Source organism: Hippocampus comes, unplaced genomic scaffold, assembly GCF_001891065.2.
Source record: "Hippocampus comes isolate QL1 unplaced genomic scaffold, H_comes_QL1_v1.1 scaffold9, whole genome shotgun sequence".
Lineage (NCBI taxonomy): Eukaryota > Metazoa > Chordata > Actinopteri > Syngnathiformes > Syngnathidae > Hippocampus > Hippocampus comes.
Window position 1 is genome coordinate 4,651,437 of NW_017805275.1, and position 16,631 is coordinate 4,668,067.

The 16,631-nt window shown below is 39.8% G+C and overlaps 1 protein-coding gene across 1 annotated transcript in view; it reads right to left on the minus strand.

The window, feature by feature from the left end:
- The window catches only part of neurl1b (neuralized E3 ubiquitin protein ligase 1B), a 46,509-nt gene extending 31,265 nt beyond the window's left edge, over window positions 1-15,244 (minus strand). The window contains exon 1 of the mRNA XM_019870072.1: window positions 15,019-15,244. Coding sequence (XP_019725631.1) covers window positions 15,019-15,118 — 100 coding nt within the window. The 5' untranslated portion in view covers window positions 15,119-15,244. The remainder of the gene's footprint in view (window positions 1-15,018) is intronic.
- Window positions 15,245-16,631: the final 1,387 nt, after the last annotated feature.

The following is a 16,631-nucleotide window of genomic DNA, read 5'->3' on the forward strand; positions in this document are numbered from 1 at the left end:
CCCCGGCGGCGGGCTATCGCTAGCTCACGCCGGCTGGCTATCGCTAGCTCACGCTGCCTCGGTGGTCGAGTGAGTTCAGCCACTGCCGTCGCCTTCGTCACCGCCGCCGCCGGGCTCACCGATCGCTGGAGCCCCAGACGAACGTCACTGTCACTCGCTCTCACTGGCCGCTGTCGCCGCCGCCGGGTTCACCGATCACTGGAGCCCCAAACGAACGCCGCTGTCGCTCGCTCTCGTTGGCTGTCGTTCGCTCTCGTTGGCTGTAATTGACACCTGTGCCGCTTTTAATATTTAGATATTTTCCAAAGTTTTCTTGATAATAACCAAAATCATTTCACGTTGATTCGCATTGTACTGCCATTGTCAAAAATGGTGCTTTTAGTCATTCTATGGCTTCTGTTCGTTTCAGTTAGTCACCTGCTACACCTTTAATGGCATCAAACATTGCAATGAACAGGAAATTGAAGAAAACATGGCAGCCTCTTAACTTTTCCGCTATGCAGTACATATACAGTGTGTATCTATCTATTTACATCATATGCTGTATTTTCTGCACTATAAAGCGCACCTAAAATCATTCAATTTTCTCAAAAGCCAACAGTATGCCTTATACTCCCACGTTCATTATATATGGATCGATATTCTGATTTCTTTGACGTAGTATTTTAAATGTTCTGTAAAGTGCTTTGTTACAGCTGCAGCAGCTGTGAAAGCACCATATAAATAAAGTTGTATTGTATTGTATTGTATTCCTTTAGCATAGCTCCATCTCGTGGATGCATAACGCAACCGCAGCCACTATTGTGGCTTCCATTCAATACGCCTTATAATGAATGCGGTGTACACTATATATGAAAACAGTTTTAAAATAGGCCATTCATTGGAGGTGCGCCTTATAATCTGAAGCACCGTATACTGTGGAAAATACGGTATATCCATACACAGCATAAATAAATGAATATTATAGTAGTTAATTTTTCTGGAGATTTTAATGGCTGTTTACCAATACTTTAAAGATACCCATACAGTTTTGACAATGACGACAGTTTCACCATGGAGTGGATTATTTCTATTAATCGCCATGGGAATGATTAGCCAGAGCCTGACCAGTCTTCCATCATGGATTCTGTTTAACCCGGGTCCACTTTACATCAATGCTTCATGGTAGGTGTTTTAGTAAAATGTGTGCATGTTCCTAAATCTAAACAATTTGTGTCATCCTCGTCACTATGTCTAAACACCTGACAAAGACAGCGAATGTGGCAAAATAGGGAAATGGGTGACGCATGATCCCCATATCCTGTTGGAAGTGAATCGGGAAATTTTCGCCGCATTCTTATGGAAGCCAGAGTGAACACATTAATTTACTGACGTGTTGGAAACATCCGGAGTTTCCACTCGGTGTGTCTAAAAGCATGTTCTTGTGTAACATGACATCCAGTGGCCCCCGCCACAGAAATACAATGTGAGCAGTCAGGCGTTTGAAAAGAGGGGACACACTTCATTAGTCCGACAGGCAATTTAGCAAGGTTCCATCTGAACTTTTTTATGGGTACTGCTGCTCTTTTTTAGAAATGTGTTTTGCACTTGAAGTGGTGTTCTGGTTCTGGAGTACGGAACAGAAGCAAGGCTTGTCTTCAATGTTGTTTTAGGCCCCTATGTCAGTGGGAGATGTGCTAAAAATGGCCCATCGATGCATTTAAGCCAGATGCATGCATGGACAGTGTTCTTCCTCCATCTGTTCTATTGTCTCGGTGTTCTGTGAGCTGAGCAGCGGATGCGCCACTGATGGGGAAGCAGGAAATACTCTCAGCCTAGAACAACATTGCTTTAAGGCTTATGCAAAGCACCTTCAGATGCTACTACAAAATCAAGGTTCATTCATATAAGTTCACAACATACCGTTGGTATTTTATCCAGAAAGCCGGTGGTAATTATAAGCAATGCAAGACTGGAACTTCATGTCTTTAAGATGAGAATCTTAAAAAAAAAAAAAAAAAAAAAGTCAACAGAAGGTTAGCTGAACTATTCTTACTGAATCCCAAATTGTTGACTTTGATTGTGTAAATTAAATGTCGTTTTAAAGATGAAAATCAAAAAAAAAAAAAAAAAAAGTCAACAGAAGGTTAGCTGAACTATTCTTACTGAATCCCAAATTGTTGACTTTGATTGTGTAAATTAAATGTCTAAATCATGTAAAGTAACATAAATATTTCAAAATACAGTCTCGAAATCATTTACAATGGCGTGTTAAAATAAACCGAACATTTTCATCATTTAAAAAATGTTTTAAAAGAAGTGACATTTGAAAAATCTTGATAAAACAATCCAAAACGTCATTCTTCATTTTTTTCTTTTTAAATCAAGGGACCATTTCACAATAAGAGGTCTAGACCTTTTTTTTTCTTTTTTTCTTTCTTTTTTTCCACTCTAAAGTGCTTCCACCGTCACATGCTTAATGCAGCGGAAATTACATCAATCCACTGTTGTCACTAATCGCAGCTCTGAGTGCTGTCGAGTCTCTTGGCAAAAGAATAGGAAAATCCAGAACATGTCAAGGTTTTTGTTTTTTGTTTTTTGTTTTTTTAAACATGACTCAACATAACGAGCATGCTTAACACACAAGCCAGGAATAACTCTTCTGGTGAAGCTTTAACATTTACAAGGTTACCCTATGCATTTTTAATCTCCATTTCAAAACAGAAGAAAATATTCTTCCTTAATAAAATGGAAGGAATTAAAATTACAGTAAGTGGGCTGGATGCATGTTTTATGTTGATGTATTCATACCAACAACATAATGCACATTTGGTGAAACTAACATTTAAATGATGGATGTGAGTTGCTCAACTGCAGCATTTTAATTTTAGCACAGTTATAAAATATATCCAGCCATAACACGATGAAAACTTGACATATGAAACAGCACAGTCAAGAAGCTCCCAATTAGGCCTGTTTACATCATTAGAATTTATGACACAAAAGAAACGGCTTCACATGCAATTCAAGGCTTGTCAGAAATGTTGCTCTCCGGCTCCCAAATATTGACCTCCAAATGGCTTCACTTCAAGTTTCAGGAGAAGCCCATCCAAAATCTCATTAAGGAAACTTGAGCGGTTTGGGGAAATTGTCGAGGAGTGCAGTTCATATGCTTTCCACTTACAGTTGAATCTATATTGGCCCTTTCCCAACAAAAACACCAGCAGCTTTTAGTTTATGGCAGTGGCTCTTAACCTGGGTTCGATCGAACCCCAGGGGTTCGGTGAATCGGTCTCAGGAGGTCGACGAAGCCTCTGCCATGAAGGTTAAGACACACCCGACTCAACATGTCAATTAGTTATGACACGCCCGCTTGGCCATCACTGGCTGCAGATGATCACATGACATTGCTTGTCCAATCAGTGCTGTGAGAAATTTAGTTTGCTCAGAAGTCATCGCGTGACTGTTGTGATAGTACGTCGTGTGATTTTTTTTTTTTTCGGAATGTTTTAATACATGCTATGTTGAGCAAAAAAAAAAAAAGTACCACATGGATTCACATGCATCACGGAACGTGATGGGACTCAGAGTCTTATCTGCATGATTTGTCATGCCAAGTTGAGCAACTCTAGTCTTCTTGAATCAGATGTGTATTTTTCACTAATGAAGGGTTCGGTGAATGTGCATATGAATTGGTTGGGTTCGGTACCTCTAACAAGGTTAAGAACCATTGGTTTATGGTATATTAGTTTTTAGCAATATGTTTCTTTGCCCTATTGTTGTTCTGTATTCCCACAACAGTTTCTGCAACGGTGATTTGATTTTCCCCTTTAGGCATGAATAACGTATTCTAATATGTGAGACTATACTTGGCCTGTTATGAAGCATACTTTACAGTAAATCAAGTACAGTACAACTTATGCTTAAGCTTATCTAAACAAATCACAAGATTTAATAAACGTAAGGCAGGGTAAAGGGTAATTCTGGAATACACAAGAAACTCATTTTGTTGAAATGCTTTCTTTTTTGTGAAATCCAAACACAAGCAAACATAATGGGACAGTTTTAAATTCAGTGGTAGGGCAGTTTATTTCTTATTGCTTCTGGCTCAAATGAACACGGTAGTCAGTCGAAAAATCCTTCTGCCAAAATTCCTTGTGTTGGACTCCTAAATTTCAGTCTGCACGAACAACGCCTACTCCTCGTTATCTGTCCACATCTGTGGTAGCTTTCTGGGAGTTCTTCATCTCATCGATGCAAAAATGTCAAATGCAAAAAGTACTGAGAACAAGAAACTGTTGTAAACCTTTCCAAAGTGGTGGCTGAAAAAAAATGTTCCCGCCTTTGGGAACTCTTGCCGCCCCCAGCAGGGTTTTTTTCTTGTCCCCGAAAAGTTACCAGGGACTTTATTTTCAAAAGGGTTCCTGTGATGTGACTGCACAAGGGTCTTATTTGCAGAGTAAAGTTCCTGGGGTGAAAAAGGACCACGTCTCTTTGTTGCTCCTCCTTCATGTGCTCAATTTTCTTCAAACTTAGGTAAGTCTTGATGGTTCTCAATTAGATATTTTCATTTGAGACAACTCAGTCACCGGTGTCCAAAGTCCGGGCCGTGGGTCATTTGTGGCCCACTATCCATTTTTTGTGGCAAATAATGACAGTAACATTTGACACGGCGGCAATCAAAGCATAAGAGGAGCAGTGCAACGTTGAAAGTATAAATGTTGCTAATGCAACAGCAGCCTTCATGGATATAATTTGTAAGTACACTTATTTGATTATTGCTGTTATTGATCCCGTTTGGGTTCTCTCTATATTGTGTTGTTACTCCCTCCCAACACACGCACACACATGTGCAAAGTGTGTTTCTTTGTGTTAATATTTAAAAAGAGAAATGCCCTTGACTGCCTCGTGATATTTTTTGCTTGAGATTCGTGACAGGGATCAGTTTGTGTTTTGTTCAGCTTTTGAAATAGAAATGACATTGTATTTTTATTTTTGTTTAGAATTAAGATGCCATTTTGTTTTAAATATCACAATATTTTCACATGTAGCCTAACCAACCTCATTAGGTAGACCTGTGATCCATTCAAAAAATATTTAAAGCCTTATAAGGTTTGTATTTGAAAACCCCACATCGACAGGTTTCGCACATAGAACAGTGCAACCAGCAATATTTGTTGACACATTGTAACAAAGTGACAACAGTGGCGCCTAATGTGATCCTGACCTTGACCAGAGGGAGCTTAGCGACCCAATGAGTGCTTGTAGTCGTGACCTAAAATATTCTTGCTATTCTTAACCTCGTGTGGACATTCAGTAGAATTCAAGAAAGACATCGAGGCCTGCTTGTGGTAATCTTTGCTTCAAATAAAGGTTGCGATGTGTCCCACTAAATGAGAGAGGTTCAAGCGCAGTCAGCAACTGTCACGTATTAAACTGACAACTGAGCATCCGCTCATTGAATGGCCAAGCAGACAGTATAGGAGGCATCCCGAGATGCCATGTTACATAACAGCAGATGTCCTTTCTGTTGGCATAGACATGCGGTAGGATCAATGCAAGTTTTCCTGTCAAATGTTGACCATTCTGTTTAGGCCCAGTTGAAAATGTACCAGAGAAGGCAGAAGCAGCAGGTGATCTACGCAAATGTGCTTTTGAATATGAATGGAACTCATAAAATAAAAAAAAGTGTTGAAAAAACATTTTGTTAACAAAATAAAATTAAAGTAAAATGCTTAAAAAATAATGTAACTAGGTCTGGTGTGTTTAAAACAAAATAAAACAAACTATAATTACAATGAAAATGTCCTCGTTTCGGTCTCGGGCAATTAAGATCATACAAGAGCTTTCGGAGTTAACTAAATGTCTTCATTTCAGAATTGGTCTACGTCCATACAAAAGGAGGATGATCAAACTATCCTTTGAGGATTGTAGTCTACTAGATCACACAATTCTATGTCACCTTTTTTTTTTTTTTTTTTTTTTTTGGACAAACACCCCATACATAAAACACTAAAACTAAAAAAAACTAAACAAAAATGACACATTTGCGGAAAAATAAAAACTGACAAACCTGCTCCAAAAACAAAATAAAAGTACGGTAACTAAAAAAAAAAAGTCAAAACAAAATAAAAAGTTAACTACAATGAAAAAAAAAAAAAAACTTTGACAACCATGGCACACACCCGTATCAAATTTATAATCCAATCATAAAATATCCCGCCTCCATACAATGGCATCATAGATCAAGCCCAAGCCACATGACCTGGACTGCTAATAAATATACAATACATAGCAAATATACAATAGAATTGAACACCAAATTAATCAATGCTTAAGGCTAAAGAGATATTCATATTATCCATTACAATGTATGACGAGGAGGCATTCTCGACAGGCAGTCTGTGTTAGTTGCCATGGAGTCTACATTTGCTGACCCAACCAAAACATAATGGGGGGAGGGGAGGGGGTATTTTTCAGTTTGGGTGCACCTGCCACGTGGCAGGCGTGCCTCTCGTGAACTGCAAGCCTCACATGCCCGATTAATGGGCTGGTCGACTGCGCACTGCACTCTATGAAGCAATACCTGTACTACTGTTTTGAGAACGTCCAAAAGTGTCTGTTGAATACTATTTGTCGATGTTTTGGGGGGTTTTGATTTACCGATATAAAATAATAAAATAATTGAACTAAGATGATCGTGCTAGCGGTGTGCTAAATTGATGCCAACTTACATATTTTTTGGCCTCCAAAAAGCTGGTTCAACCAAGAGACTAAAGCATCCATCCATCCATTTTCCGATCCGCTTATCCTCACAAGGGTTGGGGGGGGGGGGGGCGGTTGCTGGAGCCAGCTGTCTTTGGGCAGTAGGCGCAAAATACAAAACCAAAAACAAACAAAAACGCCCTGGAGCCCAAAAATGTGTGCGTGTTCATTGGCACTAGTTGACTTCAAGGTTGACTTCAATTTTCCCATGCAAATAATGAATTATTTTCTAGCTCAAACTGTCAACGCTAACTGAAAAGGCATATTTGATGATAGATGTCTGGTAGAATTTTGTGTTGTCGTAAACACGTTTAGCTTAGTTTAGTAACTCTAATTGAAGTCGATAAATAAACTGTCTTTCATATGAATGTGTTCTTCATTTGCCTTATTTTAGCATAACCCAAACCTGTAAGACTTCAACAGTTATGTATAATACATCCAATATTGTTTATTGTGCTCCAAATCCATGTATTGCTTGTTCAAAAGAAATAATTGAGAAGAGGACCATTACAAAATAATTTGCAATCGTAATATTGACAGATTAAAGAAATATGCAATGAGATTATTTTTCAAAAAGTTGCGCAGTCCAAATCTGAATGCGAGAGCAATGAAGTTAAGTGAAAAAAACAACTTCAGCGTTTGTTTCTCTACGGGCATACTATTGACCCTGCGGGGCGTATATATGCGCCTTTTAAAACCCATCACGTCTACTGTAAACACAATTAACTCGTCAGCAGAAGATGCAGTAATGTCGATTCATTTGCCTGTAAAGAAGACGCCATGCTGAAAGAGCTAAATAACTGTGACATATGATTAAAATGTGATTTCCCTCCACCCCCCAATATAAATATGTCACTGATGCTAAGAGCCCTGAGCTAAGGCATGTCTGCCACCTCACTTCTGATTAGAATGCATGCGTGGGCCCCGATAGCAGGTTCTGTCCGTTGACGTCTCCAGGGAAACCGTTCCCATGGAGCTGTTTGAAGCCGATGTCCTCCTCCTCTGTGCTTGGCGGATGGATGGATGACCTTCAGGCAGTTGCACTTCTGGCTCAACAATCCCAGTCTTCTGATCTTATTATTATCACTGATGGTGGGATTCTTCTCACAGAAGCAAGCTTCAGCGCACGAGGGGACAAAATCACTTTGATGTTTTCCCATGTCTTTTTTTTTTTTTGAGAGGGTGGCGGATGGCGTGGGGGAAGAAAAGTATCCATAATTGTTTCCCATGGAGAAGTGGCTCTCATGACTGATGACAACGTGCAGCCCTGCAGCAGCAGCACGTGAGCCGAAAAGCAAAGAAGAGTAAGGAGCAAAAGCTTGCTTTGTTTTTCCGTGAGAAATAGCCTGCTTTTGGTTGACCCAGTTTGAAATAGGACAACATGAACACGAGCGTCTTCAAAGGGGGCAGTAAGAGGGCAGAATTATTATTGTTATTATTATTATTTTTTAATCAAAATTGGCGATTTGACTTATTTGGAGCTGCTAACTGGCAAAACGTGTTGGCTGAATCATTTGGCTTCCAATTCCACTTATTTTTTTTTTCTTCCTCTCAATTGGGGCTGATGTGGAACAATGAGCCAATGAGTGTCTGGGACAATTCATGCGACTTGAGAAAAATACACTTATAGTGTAGATCACATGTAGAATTGTACTGTAAAAAAATAGGACATAAGCAGACGTTCAACTTGGCATATGTCCTTTTTGAGTTTAAGAGAGGAAGGTCCGTTTTGCATCTTGCAATTATTTTGTGTTGAGGTTTTTTGGGGGGTTTTTTTTTGCCTCAATTGTTTACATTTTCTGTGTTAATTTATGCAAGTTTTATGGCTTCTGTCCACATTCCAAAAAACATGCATTAGAGGTTTATTGACAACTTTAAATTGGTCATCAATGGTTGTTGTGTACGCGACAGAACCTGCTGTAACAGCCTCCACCTCACCTGTGAGATAAACAAGGTAAATGGTATAGAAAATGGTTGGATGGGTGATATTTCGGCCATAGTATGATTTTTTTTTTTTTTTTTACATAGATGTTATTAACAAAAGTTTTCAAGCTGAGGTCCCACTACACTCTACAAACTGATAGGTCAAAGGTCGCCCAAATTGGGTGAAATAGCTAACTCAGTGCTGAGTCTAAAAGGGACAGAGCCAACACTGGGTTATTGGTGCCCAAGACAAGTTTTTGATCCAACAAGAGGTAAAAACACCACCAAGAAATGGGTAACCAGTTTATCGGTGCAGTTTTTATACTGGATGGCCTTCCTGAGCCATGCAGCTGCCACCAATATTTTCTAAGAATGTTCCGTTAAATTTACTTCAATTTCAGTATGCAAAAGAGTCAACTCTTCAGCCCACCCAAATCTAGTCTTCAACCCAATCTGCTGGGACAATATAACGAACCTAACCTTGGGTATAAGGAACCCAGCTCCCCAGCATTTGATGCATGTAGATATTGTGCGACCCACTTCAGCAGATTATTCATTTTTTTTCTGATTTTATTTTAATGACCCAAGACCTAAGCAACCTTACATATGATCATTGCAACTTTGTGGTCCAAAATATTTGCCCAGTCCAGTCAAGTTTCTTCACATTTTCACTAGTTTCACTATCCATGCCGTTGTGTTGCTTGCTATCAGCTATCTGCTATCTGAAGGTTCACTCAGTGTATCAGCACGACATACCAGACATCAAAGATAGCCTGTCACGGATGGGAGTGAGCAGATGGGAACCGTGTAAACTGAGCTGGTTTATTTAAAAGGTTCCACTCTGCAGCTCCACTGCTCGAGCAGGTAAACAAGCACATCCAGAAACAGGTAACTTGTAGCCTCAAGTTGTCATCAATGGGATGTCATTTTAACATGTAGGCACCATAAACATTCTGCTCCGTAACCCTTGTGCATGACTTGAAGAGTCAGGGGGAGGGTGACTTGAGAGCAGTTTCAAAGATACTCTGTCCACAGTTAGCTCATCTATACTGCTGAATGCTTCCTCCCATCTGCACCCTTTTTCCTGTTCCCAACCAATGTCCAGAACCCTTCTCCATATCACCTTAGCCCTCGCTTTTATCTAACTCATTATTCTTTCTCCTGCTCCTTCAAGTTGTTCCCACCTCCTTTTCATTCCTGAGACCTCTTCCCAACTCTCCCGGGTTCTCTTGTCATGACATTGGCGTGTGACACGTGTGAGAAACGTCTGCAGGGGCCCCCACTTTGGACAAGACACCGATATACTGAGAGTGCCGGGTGACGAGGCTATTTTAAGGGCTTGTAAATATGAGAACTTCCTGCCCTAAAGTCTATGTAACGTTCTCGGGGGATGTTAGATGCAGAAGGAGACCAAAGTTCTTGTTGATATGCCCAAAGCTTCTTGTTTTCATGATTCAACCTTTCAGACCTTAACTTAAAAATAGGAATTTGCACATAGCAGGACAGTGAAAGTCCTTCTCTCTCAAGCTGCCTGTTCCAGCAATTGTTCCTCTGTCTGTAGAATAGCATTTTTCCAGACGCTTGCCCACATTTGGCCAGCTTAGTCTTTGGTCACCTGTTTGTAAATGTGGACTAATGTGGATGATTACCATTAACGACTACGAACGAACTAAATAAAACAAACACTGAAAAAAAAGATTTCTGTTAAATGAAAAAAAAAAAAACCCTTGATCTAAAACTATATTTTATGTTTGCAAAACAAATTGCAAAGATAAATTCCCTTCACTGGCTCCCTGTACATTTTAGCGTTTTTCTTTTTTTTTTTTTGTTTGTTTTGTTTTCAGATCTTGAAATGGTCTCACCCCAACTCTCTGAACTCAGATCAGTAGACCAGATGCTGTACCGGCCCAGAGGAAATGACGCTTTTGCCGTTGCTGGTCCCTCTCTTTTGAATGATGTCCCACTAAACGTGAGGCAAGCCCCAGCTTTGCCCGTCTTTAAAACTTGTCTTAAGTCAAGTCAAGTACAATTTTATTGTCAAATGTGCTGTATGTGCACATTTATTATTTGGCATTTGACTCAGCATTTTTTGATGTTTTGTTGTGTTTTCTGTTTTTAATTTATTGTTTTAACTGTCTTTGATTTTATGTCTGATTTTTACTTGTACAGCCCTATATATGCAGCTGTGGTTGTTTTAATGTGCTCTGTAAATAAAGTGAAGTTGAGTAAAACTAACTATAACTGTCGCGAAATGTCTTTTGGTTTGATCTTTGTCAGTTCATGTCATGCATGTGTTCATTTTAAATGTCTTGGCTAGGACTCCCAGTGATTAGAGTGATTGTAAATCAGTGTTACATAAAATAAATACAAAATGTATTTATTCATTTCAATATTGCTGTACATCTGTACAGACGAAGGACATTTAGTTGTTTGAGAATTTGCTTAATTTTGTGTGTGTGCGTGTGTGTGTGTGTGTGTGTGTGTGTGTGTGTGTGTGTGTGTGTGTGTGTGTGTGTGTGTGTGTGTGTGTTAGGGATGTGCATCTCTTCAATGAAATATGATTCAATACATATCTCGATATATAACGTATGATATGATTCGGTCCAACAAAAAATGACTGTGCCTGGCATGCTTCACACACACAGATTCATTTTCGATAAGTTAAGATCATGCTGACTCTAACTGCCACGCCAAGAGCTTCATCACGTGTCAATGCACACACACACACACACACACACACACACACACACACACACACACACACACGCGCGCGCGCGCGCGCGCGCGCACACAACTCTGAGCAACCACTAGTCGATGTAAGCAGCCTTTGACAACAACACAGGAAGCACTCATGATGATGGAGACTAGAAGGCTAGTCTGCAATTCGACGTTGTCATCCCTCAAGACTCAAGGCAGCCATTCATCCTGGGAATATGAAACAGTCAGTCCTAACATCCAGTTTTCACAAGATCGTATTAGGTAGCGCTAATTCCCGAGGAAGATATGCTTCCTGTTCTGCACAAATGTTCCACGTGGTCTGACATCACCTGTCGTTCCAGGCCACATACGCAGTCAGTATTGTCTCACAGAATGATCCACGTGTTCTGCCAGGGAACTTTGCGGGATTTTCCAACTACAAACATCTCCCGAACTCAAACTCATTCTCGCCAAGGCCAGAGTGATGATGCAGCCCTTGGCTACAGGCTCAACAACACAGTAGAACAGCACAGCCTTGTGTTGCATAGTGGTACAAACACAACGGAGATCTTATCACATGAGTCTCCTTTCAAGTTGAAATGCCCTGAATAGACCTGATTCTTTTCACGATAAAAAGAGCATTCAAGCATCCCAGTGGAAATCCCACCAGGCCATTCATGTAATATCACATGATATTGGGTGGTTTGTAAAAAAAAAAAAAAAAAAAAAAGATCCACTATCCTTAACCATCAACCAAGGGTTTGAAGCAAACAACAAAATAACCACATCCTGTCATTTTTATTTCCAGCGCAAAGGGCATAAATGTTACCAATCAAGGATGGCACAAAACTGCTCAACAAGAATGTTAAGGGGAAGAACTAATTTGGTACATTTTTTTTCTCAAAAATCTATTGAGGGATCATGTTTGTCCTGCATATCATTTTCAAATACGCAAATAAAAATAAAAAAAAATATGAGGCCGACTCATACTATAGTATAAGACCCGGTGTAAGTGCAACTAAAAGGGTGTTCACACAGCAACATTTGGTCCGACACTGCACCGGCACTGCGCCAGTAGAGCGTCCACACGTGCACATTTGCTCCGGGGTAGCGCCGCTAAAGAGCTTATACCGGACCAAATTTGATCCACCTCAGGGAGGTGGTTTAAAAATTTGCTCCAGAGCAAATGCTCGTTTGCGGCGCTACGCCGGAACAAATTTGCACGTGTGAACGCAACTTAAGACATGCCCGTCATCTAGTAAGGATTGGTGATATTTACATTTAAAAGTAAATTTGACCCCTGCATATTTGCAGTTAAGGGATTCACACACACACACACACACACACACACACAATATGTATGTGAGTGTGTGCGTGTGTGTGTATGTATATTACAGACAAACAGTTGAGGATTTTTCTGGATTTTAGGGTGGCACAGCACCCTGTATCCTTCTAGAATAGATTTACCCCTGTGCCGGAGAGCAGCCGAATCATATCCCCACTTTCAGAAAATGAAAGGCAAGCTGTCGTAGGCTGGCAAGCTTTAAAGGACTGTTTACTTGAGGATCATAATGTGAAATATTCACATATTGCACCTTGACAAAAGAGCAGAAAGTGGAGCAACCCATTTTTGGTTCTAAAGATGAAATACATTTTTTCTGAATTGAAAAATGTGCTACTGGTTTACACAGCCTGATTTTTAAATGGCATTGGGACCGCGTCAAATGTTACTTTGAATCTTAAGACTTTAGACACCACTGGGTCACTTGATGGTTTCTTTTCAAAATACAATTGTAATCCGTTTGGAACAGGAAACACAGATGAATATTTAACCCAAGTGCAAGAGAAGCTTCCACAGACTTTACAGTCAAGACATTGTGCATCGTGTGTTATTTTTATGTTTCGTTTGGCCTTCTTTCTGCCTCTCATTTTCCATCTTGTTCCCATCACCCTGCCCTGCTGGGGTCTGGGAAAACCATGACTTCATCTTTGTTGACACAACACTCCAACCGACGCAGTTGAAGGACTGGCATTTCCTGTCTGTCCTCAACTAATAATAACAATGTTTAATTGCCATACCACTGGTACTCTTCAGAACACAGCCAGGATTAGATACAAACTGAATCAAAAGAGTGGTAGCAAAAATTCCAAGCTCACCATAAAATAGATGAAGAATGTTTTTAATTCGACTGCATCATCATTTTTGGGGGAAGCCAAAACATTTACGTCATACATATCCTAAATCCATCAGTCCATTTTCCGATCCGCTTTATTCTCACAAGGGGTGCTGGAGCCCATCCCAGCTGTCTTGGGGCAGTAGGCGGGGGACACACTGAACCGGTTGCCGGCCAATTGCAGGGCCCACATAGACGAACAACCATCCACTCACACAATCTCAATTGGGGACAATTTAGAGTGTTCAATTAACCTGCCGCGCATGTTTTTGAAATGTGGGAGGAAACCGGAATACCCGGAGAAAACCCATGCAGAAACGAGCAGCATACAAACAAACTCCACACAGTCAGGCCGGAGCCGGAATCAAACCCTGCACCGACGACGCGCAAACCAGTCGACCACCGGGCTGCCCACATATTGTAAATGATTTTTGTAATGTTGGACAGGTTTTTTTTGTTGTTGGAAATGTTTTAAGTATGATTTTGAAAATAGGAGTTAAGATGAAAATGAGGAAAAAAACCTACAAAAAAGTAAGTTGGACACTTATTCCACTGACAGGCTTTTGCGATCCCCAAGAAAAATGAGACCAACACAAATACTTTCAAAATTTTTCCACCTCTAATGTGCACTATAACTTGTACAATCTAATTGAAAAAAAAAATTCAATGCACACTACTTATGACTGGTGACGTATCTCATGTTAAATGGGAGTCAACACACACCTGCCGCCATTTTATGTGTCTCTGATGAGCCTAGATGAAGTTCATCTGTCTTGGAGGCTTTTCTTGACCTTGTAATTGTTTCAGTACCACATTTCACACAAGCTTGGTGTGTGCTAACTGTCATTTAACAGGAGATTGAAAGTGATTGGTTGATTTTGAATGCGGCTGCACCCCCAAGTGGAAGTGTTTATTTTTAAATTCACTCTCTACTTTTTTGTTGTTGTTGAACATGTTTTACTTCAGCCAGGATAGGCTCCGGCACGCCCATGACCCTCCTGAGGATAAGCAGATTCGCAAATGGATGGATGGATGAAGGTCATACTTCACACTTTATATTGATCTCACTTTTATATCAGAAAAAAATGTCCATTCAAACTGGCATGTCTACACTTTTTTATGTACACTGTGTATGGAACAAGAATGTTTTTTGTTTTGTTTTTTAAATAAAAATGTATATTCATTAGGCCAAGTGGAATCCACCCGAAATAGTTTGGTGAAATTTTAGGCTAAGTCAATAAATGTTACCCATATTTAATGAAAAATATGTTTTAAGTAATCCAATAATAATTTGATAAAACATTGTACAAATACACACACACACACACACACACACACACACACACACACACACACACATACATTTTTATATGATAAATACATCCAGTACAAATTATGAATTGAATTCCCTTATACACATTTACTATTATGATTTGAATTCAAATCAAAGTTCACATACAAGTAGTCAGACTTGACTCACCACATTCTCTGCGTCTCTGCTCCTTTCTTCTGTTGGAAAACGATAACAGACTGATAAGCTGAAAAAGTGAAGGTTGTTTCTTTCCCATCTTGAGTCTCATTCAGAATTCTTCCAGCAAACGTTTGAAGACAAGTTTCCTGTATTAGTCTACTCATGAGAAGTGTGGATTTACTCGTACTATACCAAATCCCGCCTGAAATTTGAAGGTATGTCAACATGAGCATGTGGTCTCTGTTATCTCCGGTCTGGCCAATGAAATCCAACTTCAGAGGTTAAGTCGGCACGTGTTTGTCTGAGTGGGTGTGTAACCGGGTGTGTGCGAACCGTTAAAAAAGACATGACATGACTGGCTTCTGTTATTGTTTTTGTGGTGCGCAAATCTATGCTTCAGTGGTGCAGTATTCAACTTGGATGTGTGTCAAAGTGAAATCATAAATTACATATGCTTCAGAACTGACAGATAAAACAAGTTAGCAAAAGTTTGTCATACATTACACACTACAGTTCCACATCATCATTTACTGAATCTTATAATGACTAGCAGGACTGAGTACTTATTAGAACCAAATAATTGTGGCAAATCAAGATGTGTGCATTCCGTAAACTGTCAAATTACAAGGAAATGTGATCTACTGTACAATGAACACATTGAGGGTTTGTTTTCTTTGTATGATATCATTCATTTTATTTGTTAGTATGGAAATTACTGTTAGCCGTTGTATGAAATTGGCTCGGGTAACATTCCTGTTGAGAGCAGTGTTACTTATGAACATTCTGGATCAATGGTCAGCAAGAGTTTGAAAAAAATTCACACTGTATTGACCAACAGCAGCTTTCGGTTTATCAAGGCCATTTTCATCCCCTAATATTTGCTCACCTTGCATTCAAATGTGATAAAAACCTGCAGTTCATGTGATTCAACATTGTAACACTCACTGATTAAAAATGATTCACTGAAGGCAAGCCTTCAAAGCGCAAGGAACTACATTTGATCACCTCTCACTTAATCAATGTGTAAAATATGAGAGCCAACACATGACAGAAAAAAAAATCCCCGTGTGCGTTCTTATGACTTTTATAACATGTGGTGTCCTTAAACAACCCATCACACCACACACACACACACACACACACACACACACACACACACACAAGGATATCCGTGATGAACCCTCTCCTTCAAATCTAACCCTCTCCTTCAAATCTCCAAACCAGATGACCTTTGTAGTACCAAAACTGTCCTGTGAGAGGCAGCATGTTGCCACAGGGAATCTACACTGCCAAAAATACAAGTACAGTACTGTAGTAGAAGTTATGCTAAATGTGAACTTGTTTAAACATCGCCGTTATCAACACTTCTTGTCATTTATATTGCAGTGAATAACTTGTGAAAGACATGATTCAAACAAGCGATAAGTGTTCATAGATGCAGTGAATGAAGTGAATTTTAGTGATTTGTACGGAAGAGGATTAGGGCCAATGAAGAAAAAAAAACAAGGTTGGCAAACTTCTCACTTTAATCTCAGAATTCTGACTTTATTCCGTAGATTTGTGAAGGTGTTGCCTGTCACTGAAATTGAATGAATGATAGTGGAGACTCGTGTTGTTGCAAT